The sequence below is a fragment of the Mustela erminea genome, chromosome 10 (assembly GCF_009829155.1).
Source record: "Mustela erminea isolate mMusErm1 chromosome 10, mMusErm1.Pri, whole genome shotgun sequence".
Classification (NCBI taxonomy): domain Eukaryota; kingdom Metazoa; phylum Chordata; class Mammalia; order Carnivora; family Mustelidae; genus Mustela; species Mustela erminea.
The window spans coordinates 25,610,357-25,625,390 of record NC_045623.1 but is presented as its reverse complement, the minus strand read 5'-3'; the positions used below and the strand labels follow the sequence as shown (position 1 = coordinate 25,625,390).

General features: G+C 41.6%; 1 protein-coding gene across 6 annotated transcripts in view; it reads right to left on the bottom strand.

The window, feature by feature from the left end:
* Window positions 1–10,855, bottom strand: part of PLPPR5 (phospholipid phosphatase related 5) — a 121,100-nt gene extending 110,245 nt beyond the window's left edge. For 3 of the 6 annotated variants that reach the window (XR_004276265.1, XM_032302720.1, XM_032302719.1), the window contains exon 1: window positions 9,607–9,970. Coding sequence is in view for 5 of the 6 variants with exons in the window: in XM_032302720.1 (XP_032158611.1) it covers window positions 9,607–9,843 (237 nt within the window). In the remaining variant the exon portion in view is untranslated. The other 3 variants (XM_032302718.1, XM_032302716.1, XM_032302717.1) reach the window with 2 other exon arrangements.
* Between the last annotated feature and the right edge of the window lie 4,179 nt (window positions 10,856–15,034).

Here is a 15,034-nt window from a genome sequence, read left to right as displayed (position 1 = left end):
CTTTTAAGGCTGCTTTCATGACCAACAAATCCCAGCTACAAAGAAGCATCTTCTTGACACTGGATTCACAAATCTTTTCCAAAAACTGGATGGCAGAAAAGGCCTGATAGTGTGGCTTGGAGAAAGTGTCTACTGGATTGCTATATCTGTATTCTAGACTTAGCCCCAGGAGAAATAAAAAGGGGACCCCAAATAATCATGTGATTAGGAACTAGAGGGAAGAGGAAACAAAGGTCTCTCTGTGAACGACCAAAAGTGTTGTCACATAGTTTTGACTAAGTCTCTTCATTCAGTTTAGTAACTGAGCGAACCCAACACTTCAAAGGCACATGTGAAGGAAGAGGTCACTGTCACCAAGCCAATGATATTATTTTGTTTTTTAACTGGAAATTTCAGGGATTCATTTTGAACTACAAGATGAGGCTCCAGGTGCGCTATATCTATCCAAGACTGCTCAATTTTGGTGTCTGTGAAAACTTGGCATTCTGCTTTGATGAGATCTCTGGAAATCTAAGATGCTTCTCAGTGTGAAAAGTGCTTCTGTGCACCCCAGTGTGAGAAAAAGCTAAATCTGAAATCTCAATAAAAAATCTTGATAGAAAAGTACAGTCTTTGCTGGAGCTATTGAAAGCACTCTAAAAAAAGGGGATCATCACACAAGAAACACAATACACAATTTACTCAGAATAGAGGTTCTGGTTCTATCAACACAAATACTGTTTCCCTTAGACAGGAAGTGCCATAAGTTATTTTGGTAGTACGTAGATATGACAGGACTACATTTGTATTTAACTGACCTATATTTCATAAGTCTTTTGTTTCATGATGCTGCTCTGAAAGATTTGAAGAAGGGAAAGATGAGTTTAATCCTAGTTTTGGAATTTGCAGCAAGTCAAGTAAGCCCTTTGGGCCTTATTTTCAAGGTATGCTACACATGGGAGGTGCTCACTGCATATTTATTTGTTTGGGAAAAGGAACGAGGAAGGCAGGGAGGAAGGAAGTCCTGGGAAGTCACTAGCATTTTATCAGGAAAAGCCTGATCCAAAGAGGCTGCTACAAGTCTTTTTGCTACCTGTATGTTAATTAATAACTGACTTAATTAGCATTATGGGTATAAAAATAATTATTGATGAAAGTAATGACTTAATTAGCATGATGAATGCTAAAAATAGAATCTTTATCTGTGAAATTAAATATTTTCAGTCTATGTGAATTAATTAAAAAATAGTTTGGAGATACTTTCCATCCTTGAATGAATAAACAAACCGTTAAGACTCCAGTGAGGTCTGTAACCTATACCCCAATAGCTTATTCTCAAAGGATCTCAGGTCCAGACATTGGTTTAGAAGGAGTTCTGTAAGGAACATGTCAGTGCAAAGGTACAGAATCCCACCTTGTCTGTGATGAACCTTTCATAGACTTAAAACACTTCAAAGGATAAAGAGCTGCCAGTTCACTGAGCTTACAGAACAGGGCATATGGCCTTTTTTTTTTTTTTTTTTTGCCTGTTTTAATAAATGGTTATTAAGTAACTGCATGCTTATCAGAATTTGGTCATTATAATCTTGTCATCACAAACTTAGTTGGTGCCTAGATAACTTATCTACCTAAAATAACTGAAGAGTTGGGTATGATGAAATCAGCTTTAGTCAGATTACATCACCCTGACTTTGAGATGCTCAAGTGTAGTGATGGAAAGAGGAATAAAAATAAATACAACATAAAGTGCAATATTGTGGTATTAAAATAATACCACAATTTGTCAAAGAGGCTAAAGAGTCATAGAGGAGAATGTGGGAGTCCAAGAGATTTCCTCAGAGGAGTTGGTGCTAAATCTAAACAAATATGGCAGAATGTTCTAGAAAGTTGGGGTTTTTTGGGGAGGGAGAGATGGATGGGGGTGCATTACAGAGGTTAGAAGCAAGGGAGATAAAAATTAATTCGTATAAGAAATTCCAAGTTTACTAGAGACCATATATATATATATATACACACACACATATGTACATACATGTATGTATACTGCACACACACACACACACACACACGCACACATCCACTCAAACTTTCAGTCACTGAGAAATGCCCACCAAAAGACTACCTTTACGGTTCTCAATGCACTTAGTCTGGAAAAAATCTTTCATATTCTGTTTTTTACAACAACAACAACAAAATGGTGGTTTTACTGACAGTGATTTTCAAACTACATCTGTCATAATATGACTAAAAAAATAACCAGCCTGCTGAGTGAAAACTGGCATTCTCAGAAATAGTTTAAATAGTACTGAATATAGAACTCCATTTCACATATTTTAAAATATCTTCCATCTAAATGATATTTTTATGATTTTCCAAAGTCTGTTAAGAGGATCCTCCTAACTATCCGTGAAGTTCTCTGAGAACAGAACTTGCCTTTCAACTTGATGAATGAGAATGTTGAGCTGTTCTATTGCGCATTCCACTGGTTCTTAAAAGCCAACGAAGTTTTGTCTTTGAACATGTCTTTGAACATCCCCTTGTTATGTCTGTTGTAACTGAGCCTACACATTAACAAATATGTGGGTACTGTAAACATCACATTGATACATAATCAATATGCTTTAAGTCACTTCTGTCTTCTAAGAATGTCACCATTTATGTTGGGAATCAAATTAGTGGGAATCCGCATGCAGCCAACAGAACACTGGACTTGAAGTAATAGATTCAGATCCTAGATGTGTCACTTACCAGCTTGAGCGAACTGCAAAAGCTCCCTAGATGAGTTACTGCATATACTATATAAAAGGGTTAGAGTGAATAGTTAATGGTTTGTCTCATTCATTCCACAGAACTAACTACATACACCTGGTGTCATTTTGCTGTGCACTATCAATAAATATTATTGGCATTTATGCCAAAAGAGCGGCTATCAGTTATCGAATTCTTGATGCATGCTAATATTAATTCTTATAAGGTATCATATTAAGTATCATTACCTCAAACTTACAGACAAGAAAACGAAGGTCTGCAGCTATAACTTCATGCATAATGTCTGTACTCTTGAAGGGCGGTGAATACGCCTTACTCATTAGACAAATTCAAGCAATAGCACTGTACCTAGTACATAGTAGATGCATTATCATCATTTAAAACTTATACAAATAATGTCTCTTTGGAACAATGCAAATTTTAAAATTAAATTAATATGATGCAATGCATAAGTAACAGATGGTATAATTGCTCCTTGGAAACAGTACTTTGTTTCAAACTATACAAATGAGTGGGATGTAGTCACGCCATGAGCGGTCACAACCATCTCCAATGACCAGTTGGATATATAACCCACATAATCTGCTTGCATTATTTTTCTTCATATTGTCTCCAAAGTATATTCTACCTATTTGATTATCACAACAACTCTGAAAAGTAGAAGAAGTCCGTCCACATTTTTTCAGATAAGGTAACTGGCTCAGAAAAGCCGCAGGGATAACCGAGTGATGGGGGTTGGAGGGGACAAAGAAGACAGAAAGATAAAAAGAAAGGGATGGGGAGGACAACAGGCAGAGGAAGAAGGGAAGAGAGAGAGAAGGAGAAGCAGAGGAACACTAGCTGGTTTTCAGACCAGCCCCTGCTTTCCCCTCAGCATCAGCATCTCCTTACCAGTATGCAAAGTAGAGGGGATCTTTGGAAAAAAACAGACAAAAAGAAATGCAGGGAGGGAGGGAAAATATGAATGAGTGGATATGAATGAGACTAAGTGAAGCAAGGTCTTAAGAGACATAAGGACAGAGTGTGGTTCTAACTTTTAGAGAATCTTGGATATCTGTGACAACCCAATAAAGCTATGGAAGCTCTTACTAGAAAAACGTGTGCATGTGTGTGCGTAAGTATGTGTGTGTGTGCGTATGTATGTATACATATATATAGTATCTATACACACCCCAAATTTAGTGCTAGGTCCCATTTTAAGGAACATGCCTTAGAAAAAGAGGCCCCTCACTGTAGTGTGCAGGTCTAGAACCAGAGGGTGGGTCCACACTGATGCAGCTCCCCGCAGTGCTGTGTCAGTGTATGCTACAGAGATAAGAACCATGACTTCCCATCAGAATAACAGAAATATCTCTGAATCCCTTCTGCTACCACCCACCTCTCCACCACATTTCAAGCTTAACAGGAAACAAAACAATCTCTACACCACACATTGAAACCATTATCTACACTGGAGCACGAAGCTTCTGATAAAAACCAGAAAAACTGAACTGGAGGATAAAAGATTTGAGAAACTTTGGGCTCCTCTGGTACTGAATAGCTATGACCAAAAAAATCTCTAAAGATCCCCTGAACAGGTTAGGATCAAGGTATAGAGCAGAAGAACTAGAGGCACAGGCTTTGATGATTCTAGCACCGTCGATGTGGGACTCCTGGTTGGCACCTCAACCTCTTCACATCCAAATTTCCTTCAGAAGCTGAAGGTAAAAGTTAATTAATGGATTTAAATAATTTAATACAACTCTGACACGCAGCCTCACTAAATATCATATTTCTCATCTATAAGTGCATTTAATGATAGCACGTACGCTTAAGGAAAGAAACACCATGGTGCGTATTCAATGAAGTAATGCTCTAAATATATCTAACACAGTGTTTGCTGCATAGGAAATACTAGCTAGTGTCAGTCTCCTTGAAAAAATAAGAGGCATCATCAGAGGTTAAGAATCATTGATGTGATGCCAATAACAGAGTTCCGATTTTCGCTCTTCTTGCCATTCAGAGTACCCAATTTTTGTGGTTGCATGGATTGACCTAGGTGGTCTCTGTCCACCTCTAATATTTTATCAGCCCTGGAAGTCACTGACAAATGCACTTTGCTAGGTGCCTAAAGAGATTAACTTGATTAATCATCCCAACCTGGGGAGGACTAAGAATGGCTAACACCTATTTAGCTGGGCACTCCTCTGACACATATGGGAACCCATCTCCTACTCATAATAATCCTGTGAGACCAACACTCCTATTATCTCCATTTTACAGTGGAAGAAACCAAAGCATTGAAAGACTGGCTCAGGTTCCCACAGTGGGGAAGTGGCAGATCTAGGCTTTCAAACCCAAGCAGTCTGACTCCAGGGTCTTAAACTAGAGGTTAAGTCTTAACCTAGAGGTTAAGAGGTAGGCATTTTTATCTCCAGTTTAGGAATAAGAAAATGTTGCCCAAGGTCCCACGTAGAATTGAGTGAGAGAAATGCGGACAAGCATCCGGGCTGGTCTGACACCCATGTCTGTGCTTCTCACCATGCACAGGTACGTGTCCCAGGAGTAGAAACAGAAGTGAGCGCTAAAGATGAGTTCACAGAAGAAGAGGTCTATGGGGAAGATTCAGGCACATTGATCTAACAAGATGGAGCTCTAGACATGAGATGACTTTCTGTCATCATCTACCTCTGCCACATTTAGTGACCCCACCCCTTTGGGACAGCAGCAGCAGCACCTGCGTCCCTGAGTCTCAGAGTCCAGAGGGAGTTTCTGGAGGAGACAGACATAAAGAATCAGACATGTTCTCTAACATTCAAATCTGCCTGGCTCACTGCTGTTTTTTTCTCTGCCTTGGTTCTGGCTCTATGAAGACTAATGTTCTAGGTCTGGTCTCCTTCAAATCACCTGTATTGCTTAATTATCTAATGAACAATAACTACTCATGGCCACTGTATCCAAATTTGGGGCGTAGGAAACATCGTCATCACCAGTTCTTTTAATCAGTGAAAAATCAAAGATCACTAATTAAATGTATGTGGTGCTTTGGCAAATGTTACACAGATCACACCGACCAGCACGTTTTCAAGACAACAAATAATATTGTCTTTATAAATGAGCTCAAGTTATGGTCATTTTCTGAAAACACAATTAAAGTACAAAATAAACTTGAAATAGCGGGAAACAGATAATTTCCCACTACAAAATATACTTGAGGATAAAGAGTTTAAAATTCTTATATAGGTATTTTAATAATAGAAGAGCCCTATGCTACTGTCCCCAAAATGTCCTCAAACACCACCTACCAGACAATGTCCCTAGTCAGTTCCCAACAAATGAGAAAAACTTTCAGCCTGGCATTCCAGGACTCATCAGTGAGGCCCACATCTTCCTCTTCAGCAGGATACCCTCTTTGGTCCCCACACTCCACTCTTAGAAACAAGACAAACCACTTGCTGTTTCAAGAATACAGCCTGCATTTTCTGCTACCAAGTGGCTGTCCATGTAGCTGCTTCTATTATGTCCTGATTCAAACTCCATTCCAGCCTCTTCTTCAAGTCACATCTCAAATGCCACCATTTTCTTCATGAAGCCTTTCTTCACCCCTCCAAATAAAAATGAGCTTGTCCCCTTCTGAACCACCAGAGGTCTTTGTGGCGTGTGTGTGTGTGTGTGTGTGTGTCTGTGTCTGTCGGTACACACACTTCTATTATGACCTTGGCATATTTACTTCATTTTCCAAATTAGGCTGTAATGCCTCAGGAATTTGGTTTATTCCTGAAGTTTCCTTTATAAGTTTCCTTCATATTTTTTCCTTTATATACTCTGATGTCATGTTTGCAAAACAGGAATTCAATAAACATTTACTGAATTATCATTTCATTAATAATGCTAATGATTTGCTGCTCTCTTATCTCTTATGGAGTATCCACTATGGGCCAAGGATGACATTTATGTATTATATCTAATTGAATAGTCAAAATCCTGTGACTTGGGAAATTGAGGCTTAACAAGCTTAAATAAGTTGTTCAAGGTTACACAGCAAGTAGAGTTCCCAACTGTTAACATAGCAGCAGGATGTACTTTGGATCTGAATCCAAATTTGTTAGATTCCAGACCTGGGATCCAAATCAACACTACATAAAAGTGATAACACTGAAAAGATATATTGCTTTTGATTTTTAGATAAATGAATTTAGCAAGTATGAAACAAAACCACAGCTTGTGATAGTGAAGAGAGCTAGTTTTCAGATTAATCTAAAGACTTAAAAATGACTTTGAAGGTTAAAAAATATACCACATGAAGAACCTTTATCACTACAGTCCAAGAAATGTAAGAGATGGGGGGAAGAGACTGAGGCATTTATTTAGAAGAATGACTTATCAGTGAACTGCATTTGTACGTTATAATAGAAAAGGCTCTAGCCTGGGAATTTGACAAAGTCCCTGGTTAAAATTCTGAGTATAACATTTTTAGCCCTAGACCTTGGGCAAGTTACTTTATTTTTGTAAACCTCAGTTTTTGCAAATATTAGGTGACAATAATAACAATTGCCTTCATAAATAATGCAAATGTTAGATGGGTGTAAGGTATAGAACTCAACAAATGATGGGCATTACTAGTGTTATTATTACTAATAATAATATTTTCATGCAAAGTGGCTGTGCTGAGCCAGTGTTCTTGAGAGGAATGGAAAGGCAGGGCTACCATTACTGTTCCCAGTCTCTCACATTGTAAAAACAGAAGGGGAAACAAGAACGAGTGAGCAACACAGTTAGCCTCTAAAATCCAACACTTCCTTCTCTTCAGATGGACTCCCCGCCCCAATTCTTTTCTTGCAACTAAAGAACTGAAAGTCAAAACATGGAAAGCAAGTCAGATCCTCCCCTTAAAAACCCCTCAATTTTTTTTCTAGATGCCCTCATCCTCTCTCAAAGCACGTTCTTCGTTAGTAGTAGAAGTAGCACAGCATGTGGCATCAGTCCCATGGGCATACAAACACCACACCCACCATTTTTATTTTCAGGTGTTTTCATTTTATTATCTGATCCTCATTGTCCTTAAATGTTATCTGGAGGGGAATGCTCTGGAGAATAAATGCAGTTATGGCTCGTGTGCCCAGCACACAGTAGGCACTCAATAATGACTGTTTCCCTTTCTCCTCCTAGCTTTCTCCTAAGTGGGAAATAATCAACTATAATAATCAATAATAATCAATATTAGGGCCAATATATTCTCATCTCTAACTGGTACCTGCCACCACCGATGGATGGTTAGGATCTAACGGGTGCTACCTCATTTAAATAAGACACAGAATGGTAATTACCAAGGGACAAGTTACAGACATTATTGGTTATGGGTGTAACCAAACCAGTGATCTGAAAGTGACAGGCCTTTTTTTTAAAAAAAAGAAAAAAAAATCCCCCAGCTATTCAGTCTCCCAGAAAACATGTGCCGGAAAACCCAACACCTGCAGAAAGGGAAAAGCATTCCCTAAAATGACTAAATTTTCTTTCCTCTTTCAGCTTTTCAAATGGGAGAGAGAGAACACAAACACAAAGGTGAGTTTTTTAGCAAACTGCAATATTAAAAACAAAACAAAACAAAACATTTTCTAGTGCAAGTTCTAACACTTTTCAAACCAGTGTACTGGAGCTGAATTCAAAGTCAACTGTCATGGTACCTGTGATCAACAAAGTTACTTTGAAGTTATCAGAAGTTCCTTGTTGGAATTCCATTACGTGTGTTAGGAACTCCTCATTATTTGGAAAAATATGAAATCACTTCCCCTAAAATCAAAGTAAACATGAATATCCAAATCCAGCAGATACCACTGGTATTCTCAACATTCGTTTGTTAAAATTTACACATTCAACCACTAAAATAAAACTTCCTTTTCCCTTTCCTCTTCATTTCCCAATTTCCTATTTGTTATCTGTTGAGTGTTGAAAGAGAGAGAAGCCTTACCACTGGAAGGACACCTCCAATACTATGGCAATAACAGAAGAATCATAATGTTTTCTGAAGAAACACCACCAATTTTCCTACCAGTAACTTTGCACCGAATTCACACATGTCAATTATTACATGATTGCTATCATAATAATTACATATGTATATCCGTATGTACATGTGTGCGTGTGTCTGTACACACACACACACAGTCCATAAACCCACAAGGCATTCTAAGCGAAGCTATCAGAGGGAAGGACTTAAGCTGCCCAGAGAGTGGAGCAGCCTTTAAATGAATCATTTGGGCAAGCCCCTGCTTTTCAGCAAGCCCTGCTGTTGCAGCCTCTTCCTTTAGCAGTTTTCAAAATTCTTTTTCAGATATGTGTTCCCTGGTCAGCTTAGTCCCACTGGCACTTTCATCCGAAAGGGCCGGCGGTGGTAAAACGGGCATACGCGCCCAGACTCGGGAAGCAGGAGTCCCTTCCACACCCCAGCGACTGCTGCCCTCTCCTCCTCGCCCGCCCGCGGCTGCTCAGCTTCCAGGCGCAATCCGAGAGCCGGCGGCCAGCGGTGCAAGGCCACCGAGCGGATGAAGTAAAAATTCATCCGAGGGCTCACCCCCTCCGCGGCCCCGACCCCCGCCCGTCACCTCCCACAGCCCCCATCCCTCCCATCCTCCTCCCCGTAGCCCTAACGCCGCAGGCACCGCAGGGGGTGCGGGGGTGGCGTGTGGGGAGAGATGCGGGCTTCCTTCGCATCCACCCCTGACGCGCCCTAGAAGAATGTCCTCTGGGGAAGGGGCTGCCCACAACTTGGAGGAACTTAGAAAGCAAAGCTGCCGCGCCCGACCCTCCGCGGGGCCTCCACCCTGAAGGTGAGGGCCGACCGAAGCGAGTCCGACGCGAGGGCGGGCACCCCGGACTTACCACGAGCACGGGGACCCCGGCGGCCAGCGAGTAGAGGAGCACGGGGGGCACGGCGCTGCTGTCCTCCGGGCCCGGGTAGGGCTTGCGGTAGGCGCTGTCGTGGCAGAAGAAGCCCTGCACGTTCACGGTGAACGTGTCGGTGTACTCGAAGTAGTACGCCAGCATCACCGTCCCTGCCATGATCACCATCTGGAAATAGAGCATGCTGCTGGTGAGCGCGGCGGGCAGCAGGGGCATGCACGCCTCCCGGGCCGGGCCGAGCCGAGCGGGCGGCGGACGCGGCGGGCCCCCTCCCGGGTCCGCCGAGGCAGCCACCGGGGGCGCGTCGGCGGGGGCGGCGGGACGACGAGGCGCGGGAGGAGGGATGGAGTCGCTGGAGGAAGAGGCGGAGGCAGGTCCGGGTTTCGAGGCGCCAGCAGGCTGCAGAGGAGGCGGCTACCCCCAGACGAGCCCCCGCTCCCCTCCCCGCCCCCCGCCCGCCGCAAGCGCCGCCCGCCCGGGCGCGGGGTCGCGCGGGAGGGCGGGGAGTCCCGGGCGACCGGCAGCGGCCGCAGCGCCCAGCGGGAGACCGTTCGCGTTGCAGCAGCGCCTGGTGAAGCCCCTGGGGCCCGCCCGAAGGAGGCAGCGTCGGCGGACCGGGCGGCAGTAGCCGGGACCGCGGCACCTGTGCCCCTCGGAGGGCAGACGCAGTGGAGCTGGAGAAGCTCCTCGCGGGGGTAAAAACCGAGAAAAGGCGGGGAGGTAGGGGGAGGGGAAGCAGCAGAGAAGGAGCTTCTAGAAACTCCTTTTTGAGGCAGCAGCTGGGCTGTTTAAGAAACCCGCACAACGCCTGGGAAAATGGTGCGTGGACGCGTCTTCGGAGCGCAAACCCCACCGAAGCTCAAAGTGCGGGATGCCGCGCTGCGAGTTTCAGCCGGCGCTCCCTTGGATTCCTTAACCCCGCGCAGGACCCGCGCCAAGCGGTGGTTTCTAGGCACTGTTAGAAAAATCATCTCAGAGCATTTCAGATTCAGAGTTTCTCTGCCTCCCCGCTAGCTTCCTAGGGCTTTGTATGTAGAAACACCACCATAGTTCAGTAGCTCCAGAAGCATCATCTTTTGTACAACGGCCCCTTCCTCCGTCCTGTATTCTCCGCTTGCTCAGCTTCAGTCAGTCTCCCTTTATTAGCTGCTTGTGAGAGGAAGCACTGCAGATTCCTGGGACCCAGCGGTGCCTGCCACCAGGGAAGGGAAAAGGGCTGTTTGCCTCCTCTCGCTATTCCCCGAGTTCTGGGGAACTGCCGGGATTCCCCCAGGTCAGGTGAAGGGAGAGGGAAACCAGCGTGGGCACACACCACATGCGTACGAAGCACAGCCATACATGGACATACACGCGTGTGCATAGCTCTGTAAGTAGCTGCCTATATGTAAAGAACCCATTTCGTGATGCCATGTGTGCAAGCTTGGGCAGGAAACTTGGGGGTGGGGTGGGGGAGGACCTTAGGAGAGCCTGACACTGCTCACACCCTTTACTCTAGAGAGCAGGTAAGGAAGCATATGTTAGAGACAAGGGGATGAAAATATTCCTAGAACACTTCCTGTCTCATTAAAATGTAGATTGCTTTAGCAGGTTTCTAGAATATTCATTCATTTTAATAGGATGTACTTGATTTTTAGAGGTGGGGCCTTAGCATCAGGAAAAAGCAACATTGGTAGGCTAATAAGGTCGTTTAAATTTGGCAACTGACTGGTATTTTGGGAAAGTAATGGCAGTGTAAATTGCCTTTAATGAGGGATACCTTATCCACCACGTGTTATTAAACATCATTTAATAACTACTTACTAGATAAAAGACACTGAACAATATGTAGAATAAGCAATTTGGGGCAGGGGGAGGAAACGGGTTCCTTAATGGACTAGAGTGGCTTACCATATTATGAAAATGTAACTATTACAAAGGTCCATGATTTAATGCCCCATTCAGAGAATCATTTTAAGACCGTAAGAGAGTATAAACTGCTCCTCTGGTTGTACATAGGAATCTCCCAAACCTTTCTACTTAATACGATTTTTGGAAAAATGATCTTAATTTTTAAGGGTAGATTTTAAGGGTAACTTTGGATTAAGGAGAGTGATGTAGGTAATTGATCCAAGCCAATGAAAACATATATTACTTTTGAAATTAAGATACATGTACTGCATTATTAACATGTAATACTGTGGGTGTGACAAAGCAGGGTCCTTGACTGTCCTGTTCACAGTTTTCTGTCCCCAGCATGAGCAGTGTATGCCACATTGTAGGTATTCAGTAAATATCAATGAATAAACTAACGAATCTATTCCTCCAAGAACCATGGTGAAGTATGTTCACATATAAGATGTATGTCAAAGGGTAGGAAATCATAATCTTTTCGTCCTAAGGTAAACAAATATTGCCTACTGACATTGAAGGCATAAGGTTAATGTAAGAGCAGCAACTCTTGTACTACTTGGGTTCAAATCCCAGTTCTGCTACTTACCAGAACCCAGCTCTGCTACTTACCAGCTCTGGAAACCTAACCAAGGTGCTTGACTTTTTTCTGCTTCAATTTCATTGCCAGTAAAAGCAGGATAATATTAGTATTTACTTTACAAGGTTGATGGGTTAATGATGCTCAGTTATGTTTGGCACATAGTGAATACCTATATCATGTTTAAATTTTATAAAATTTGACTTGTAGACAGAAATAAATCTAGACTACCTTAACTTAACTCAGGTCTCTCCGACATCTATCACTAGTCACGTCCTTCTAATTTTTGACCTACAAAATGATTCTGGGTGTATCCATAGTTCCGTAGGTTTATACATTTTCCTACAAGTTTTCCTACAAGTTCTGTCTTCTCTTTCAGATACTATCTATCTCAGAAATAAGATATTATTTTCCTCAACATCTCCATCATTTGTCCACATTAGACATAAACAGTCAAATAGCGTTGTTGACTGATTCATGGTTGATTAATGATCCAATGCTGAAATTCAAAGTTAATACTGAATCTTAACTCACATTATAAAGATACCAACGTTAAGTTCAACTTCCATGAATATTTAAGCAGATTGGTTATTCATAGAAATGATGTGAAATGGATGAAAGAGCATGAGCTATGTGCCCTTAGGCTGGTTACTTTACTTTCCTGAGTCTGAGCTTTTCTGGGGACAAAATGAACTAATTTTTCTTACCTCTGGGCTTATTTTGACAATTAAATGAGACCATGTAAAGTACCTAGCCCAAAGAAGGTACTTGTTTAGAATGTTACTTTCACTTTATTTTCTTGTAAATTACTTAGGGACATCTGGGTGGCTCAGTGGGTTAAAGCCTCTGCCTTTGGCTCAGGTCATGATCTCAGGGTCCTGGGATCCAGGCCCTATTCAAGCTTTCTGCTCAGAGGGGAGCCTGCTTCCTCCTCTCTCTCTGCCTGCCTCTTTGCCTACTTGTGATCTCTGTCAAATAAATAAATAAAATCTTTTAATAAATAAATAAATAATTTAAGCTAATTCTTGGCCAAAATGTATCTTTTCAACTTCAAAGAACCCTTGCGAGTCCTACCTCAATTTTTAACTTTCCTTTCCATTGTTTCTAGATTAACAACAGCACTGCTCATATTTAATCCTTTGGAATCCTTGCCTAAATTCTTAATTTAATTTAATTTAACTCTTGGGCACCTCATTGTGCTTTCAGATATATCATAGCAGTCGATCTTTCTGAAAACATTGTCCTGTCCTGCAAATTCTCCCCATCTCAGCTCCAACCAAGGTGGATTATCTAGGTCAAAAAATTTGGCCTTTGTAACTTCTATTTTCCAACTTCCAGTAATTCATGTTATATTTATTTGCACATGTCTTAACAACCACTCTGATCTCAGTCTGCTTCTACACCCATAAAACATGAACCATGATAAATACTGAGACAAATCTTGGGGGGGTCATTCATCCATTCCAACATCTCTCATCTTCCACTTCAATACTAATGTTCTGATAAGAACTAGTGAAGTGCTTGACCAGCATAAGAAGATGTTGTCCTTTTCTGTATGGTTTATAACTTTTTCATCCACAAATAGAAAACAAATGTCTGAAAATTTGGGGTGGATCTTTATGCTGATAGGAGTGCAAAAGACCAATTGAATGAATAGTATCCGGGAAGCCAAGCATTGACCATGGGTAACTAGGTAAATGAATGTGTCCTTCTTTAACTTTGAAAATAAAAGGTGCTTACTGGAAGGGAACTGGAGATGTACTTAGCTCCTCAACATTACTACCAATTGGGTCCTGTACAATAAATCTATGACTAGCAAGAGAGACAGACTGAGATTTTTCCACTAACGTCCAAGGATTTGGCCCTCATTAGTTTATAGGCTGGAATGGTTTTGGCAAAGATGGGTGAGAATTTCTAAGGAATAATGAAGAAATGGAATGTTAAGTGTTGGGTTTCATGTGTTTCAAATAACTCAGAGGTAAGGCAGGGCATTTTTCTTTTCTATTTCTCTTTCTATGGTGCAAAAACAGAAAAATAACATTACTTTCAATGCATAGCTGAGATGGTGAGGTATGAAGGATTCAGAAGGCTTTACATAAGACAAACTAGGGAAATGTGTCCAAAAGAATAGAGGCCCCCTTTTGACAACAGCAATGACAAAATCGATGACAAAGGCAACAAAAATGCTCATAATGCTAAACTTGAGCTGCAGATCTTTGAGGAGATTCATGAATGTGAAAAGTTAGATGACTTTGTACTAATGAGGAGCTTTAAATATTAACATATAGACTGGTGTACGATCTAATGGGAATAGATTTGGAAAGAGATTTTTTTTTAATAGGCCAGGTAATTGCTTTCAGAATAAGTAAAGGCATCTGGTACTTCATTCTAATAATTATTGAACTACAAAAGGCAATATCTTGACGGGTCTTTAGGTTGAACTGGATTGTGAGAAGGAGCAAGTACACTAGTTTACTGACTCCCAAACAATTTGATGTGGAGAACATTCTGGATACTTAAGGAATAAGTTGTAAGACTGGTTAACATGAGAAATGTGCTTAAATGTGTTCATATAGGTGTGTTCATCCTCAAAGGCAAACTAAAGAGAGCTAGGGACATTTGGGATTACACCTTGACCTCTTATTATGGACATCATAGTGCCCAGGGTCTTCACATAAAGATCTTCAGTACTTGATATATGATGTAGCTTCATTCTCAAAAAATCAAGAGGAAAAACAGCCAGTAGTAATGTGTATGTCTGTCTTTGAGATTCCAGCTCTAATGGGATGTTTATCTCAGAGGCTAGAAACTTCTGATCTGGACAAGTAGTATCTATCTTCAGTTAGAACCTCTGAGATATCATTAAAATGCCTTACTCTGTGACTGCATTACAGCTGATTGAATTCTTCTACATTTCCAGTATTTTTTTTAAAGTTTTAC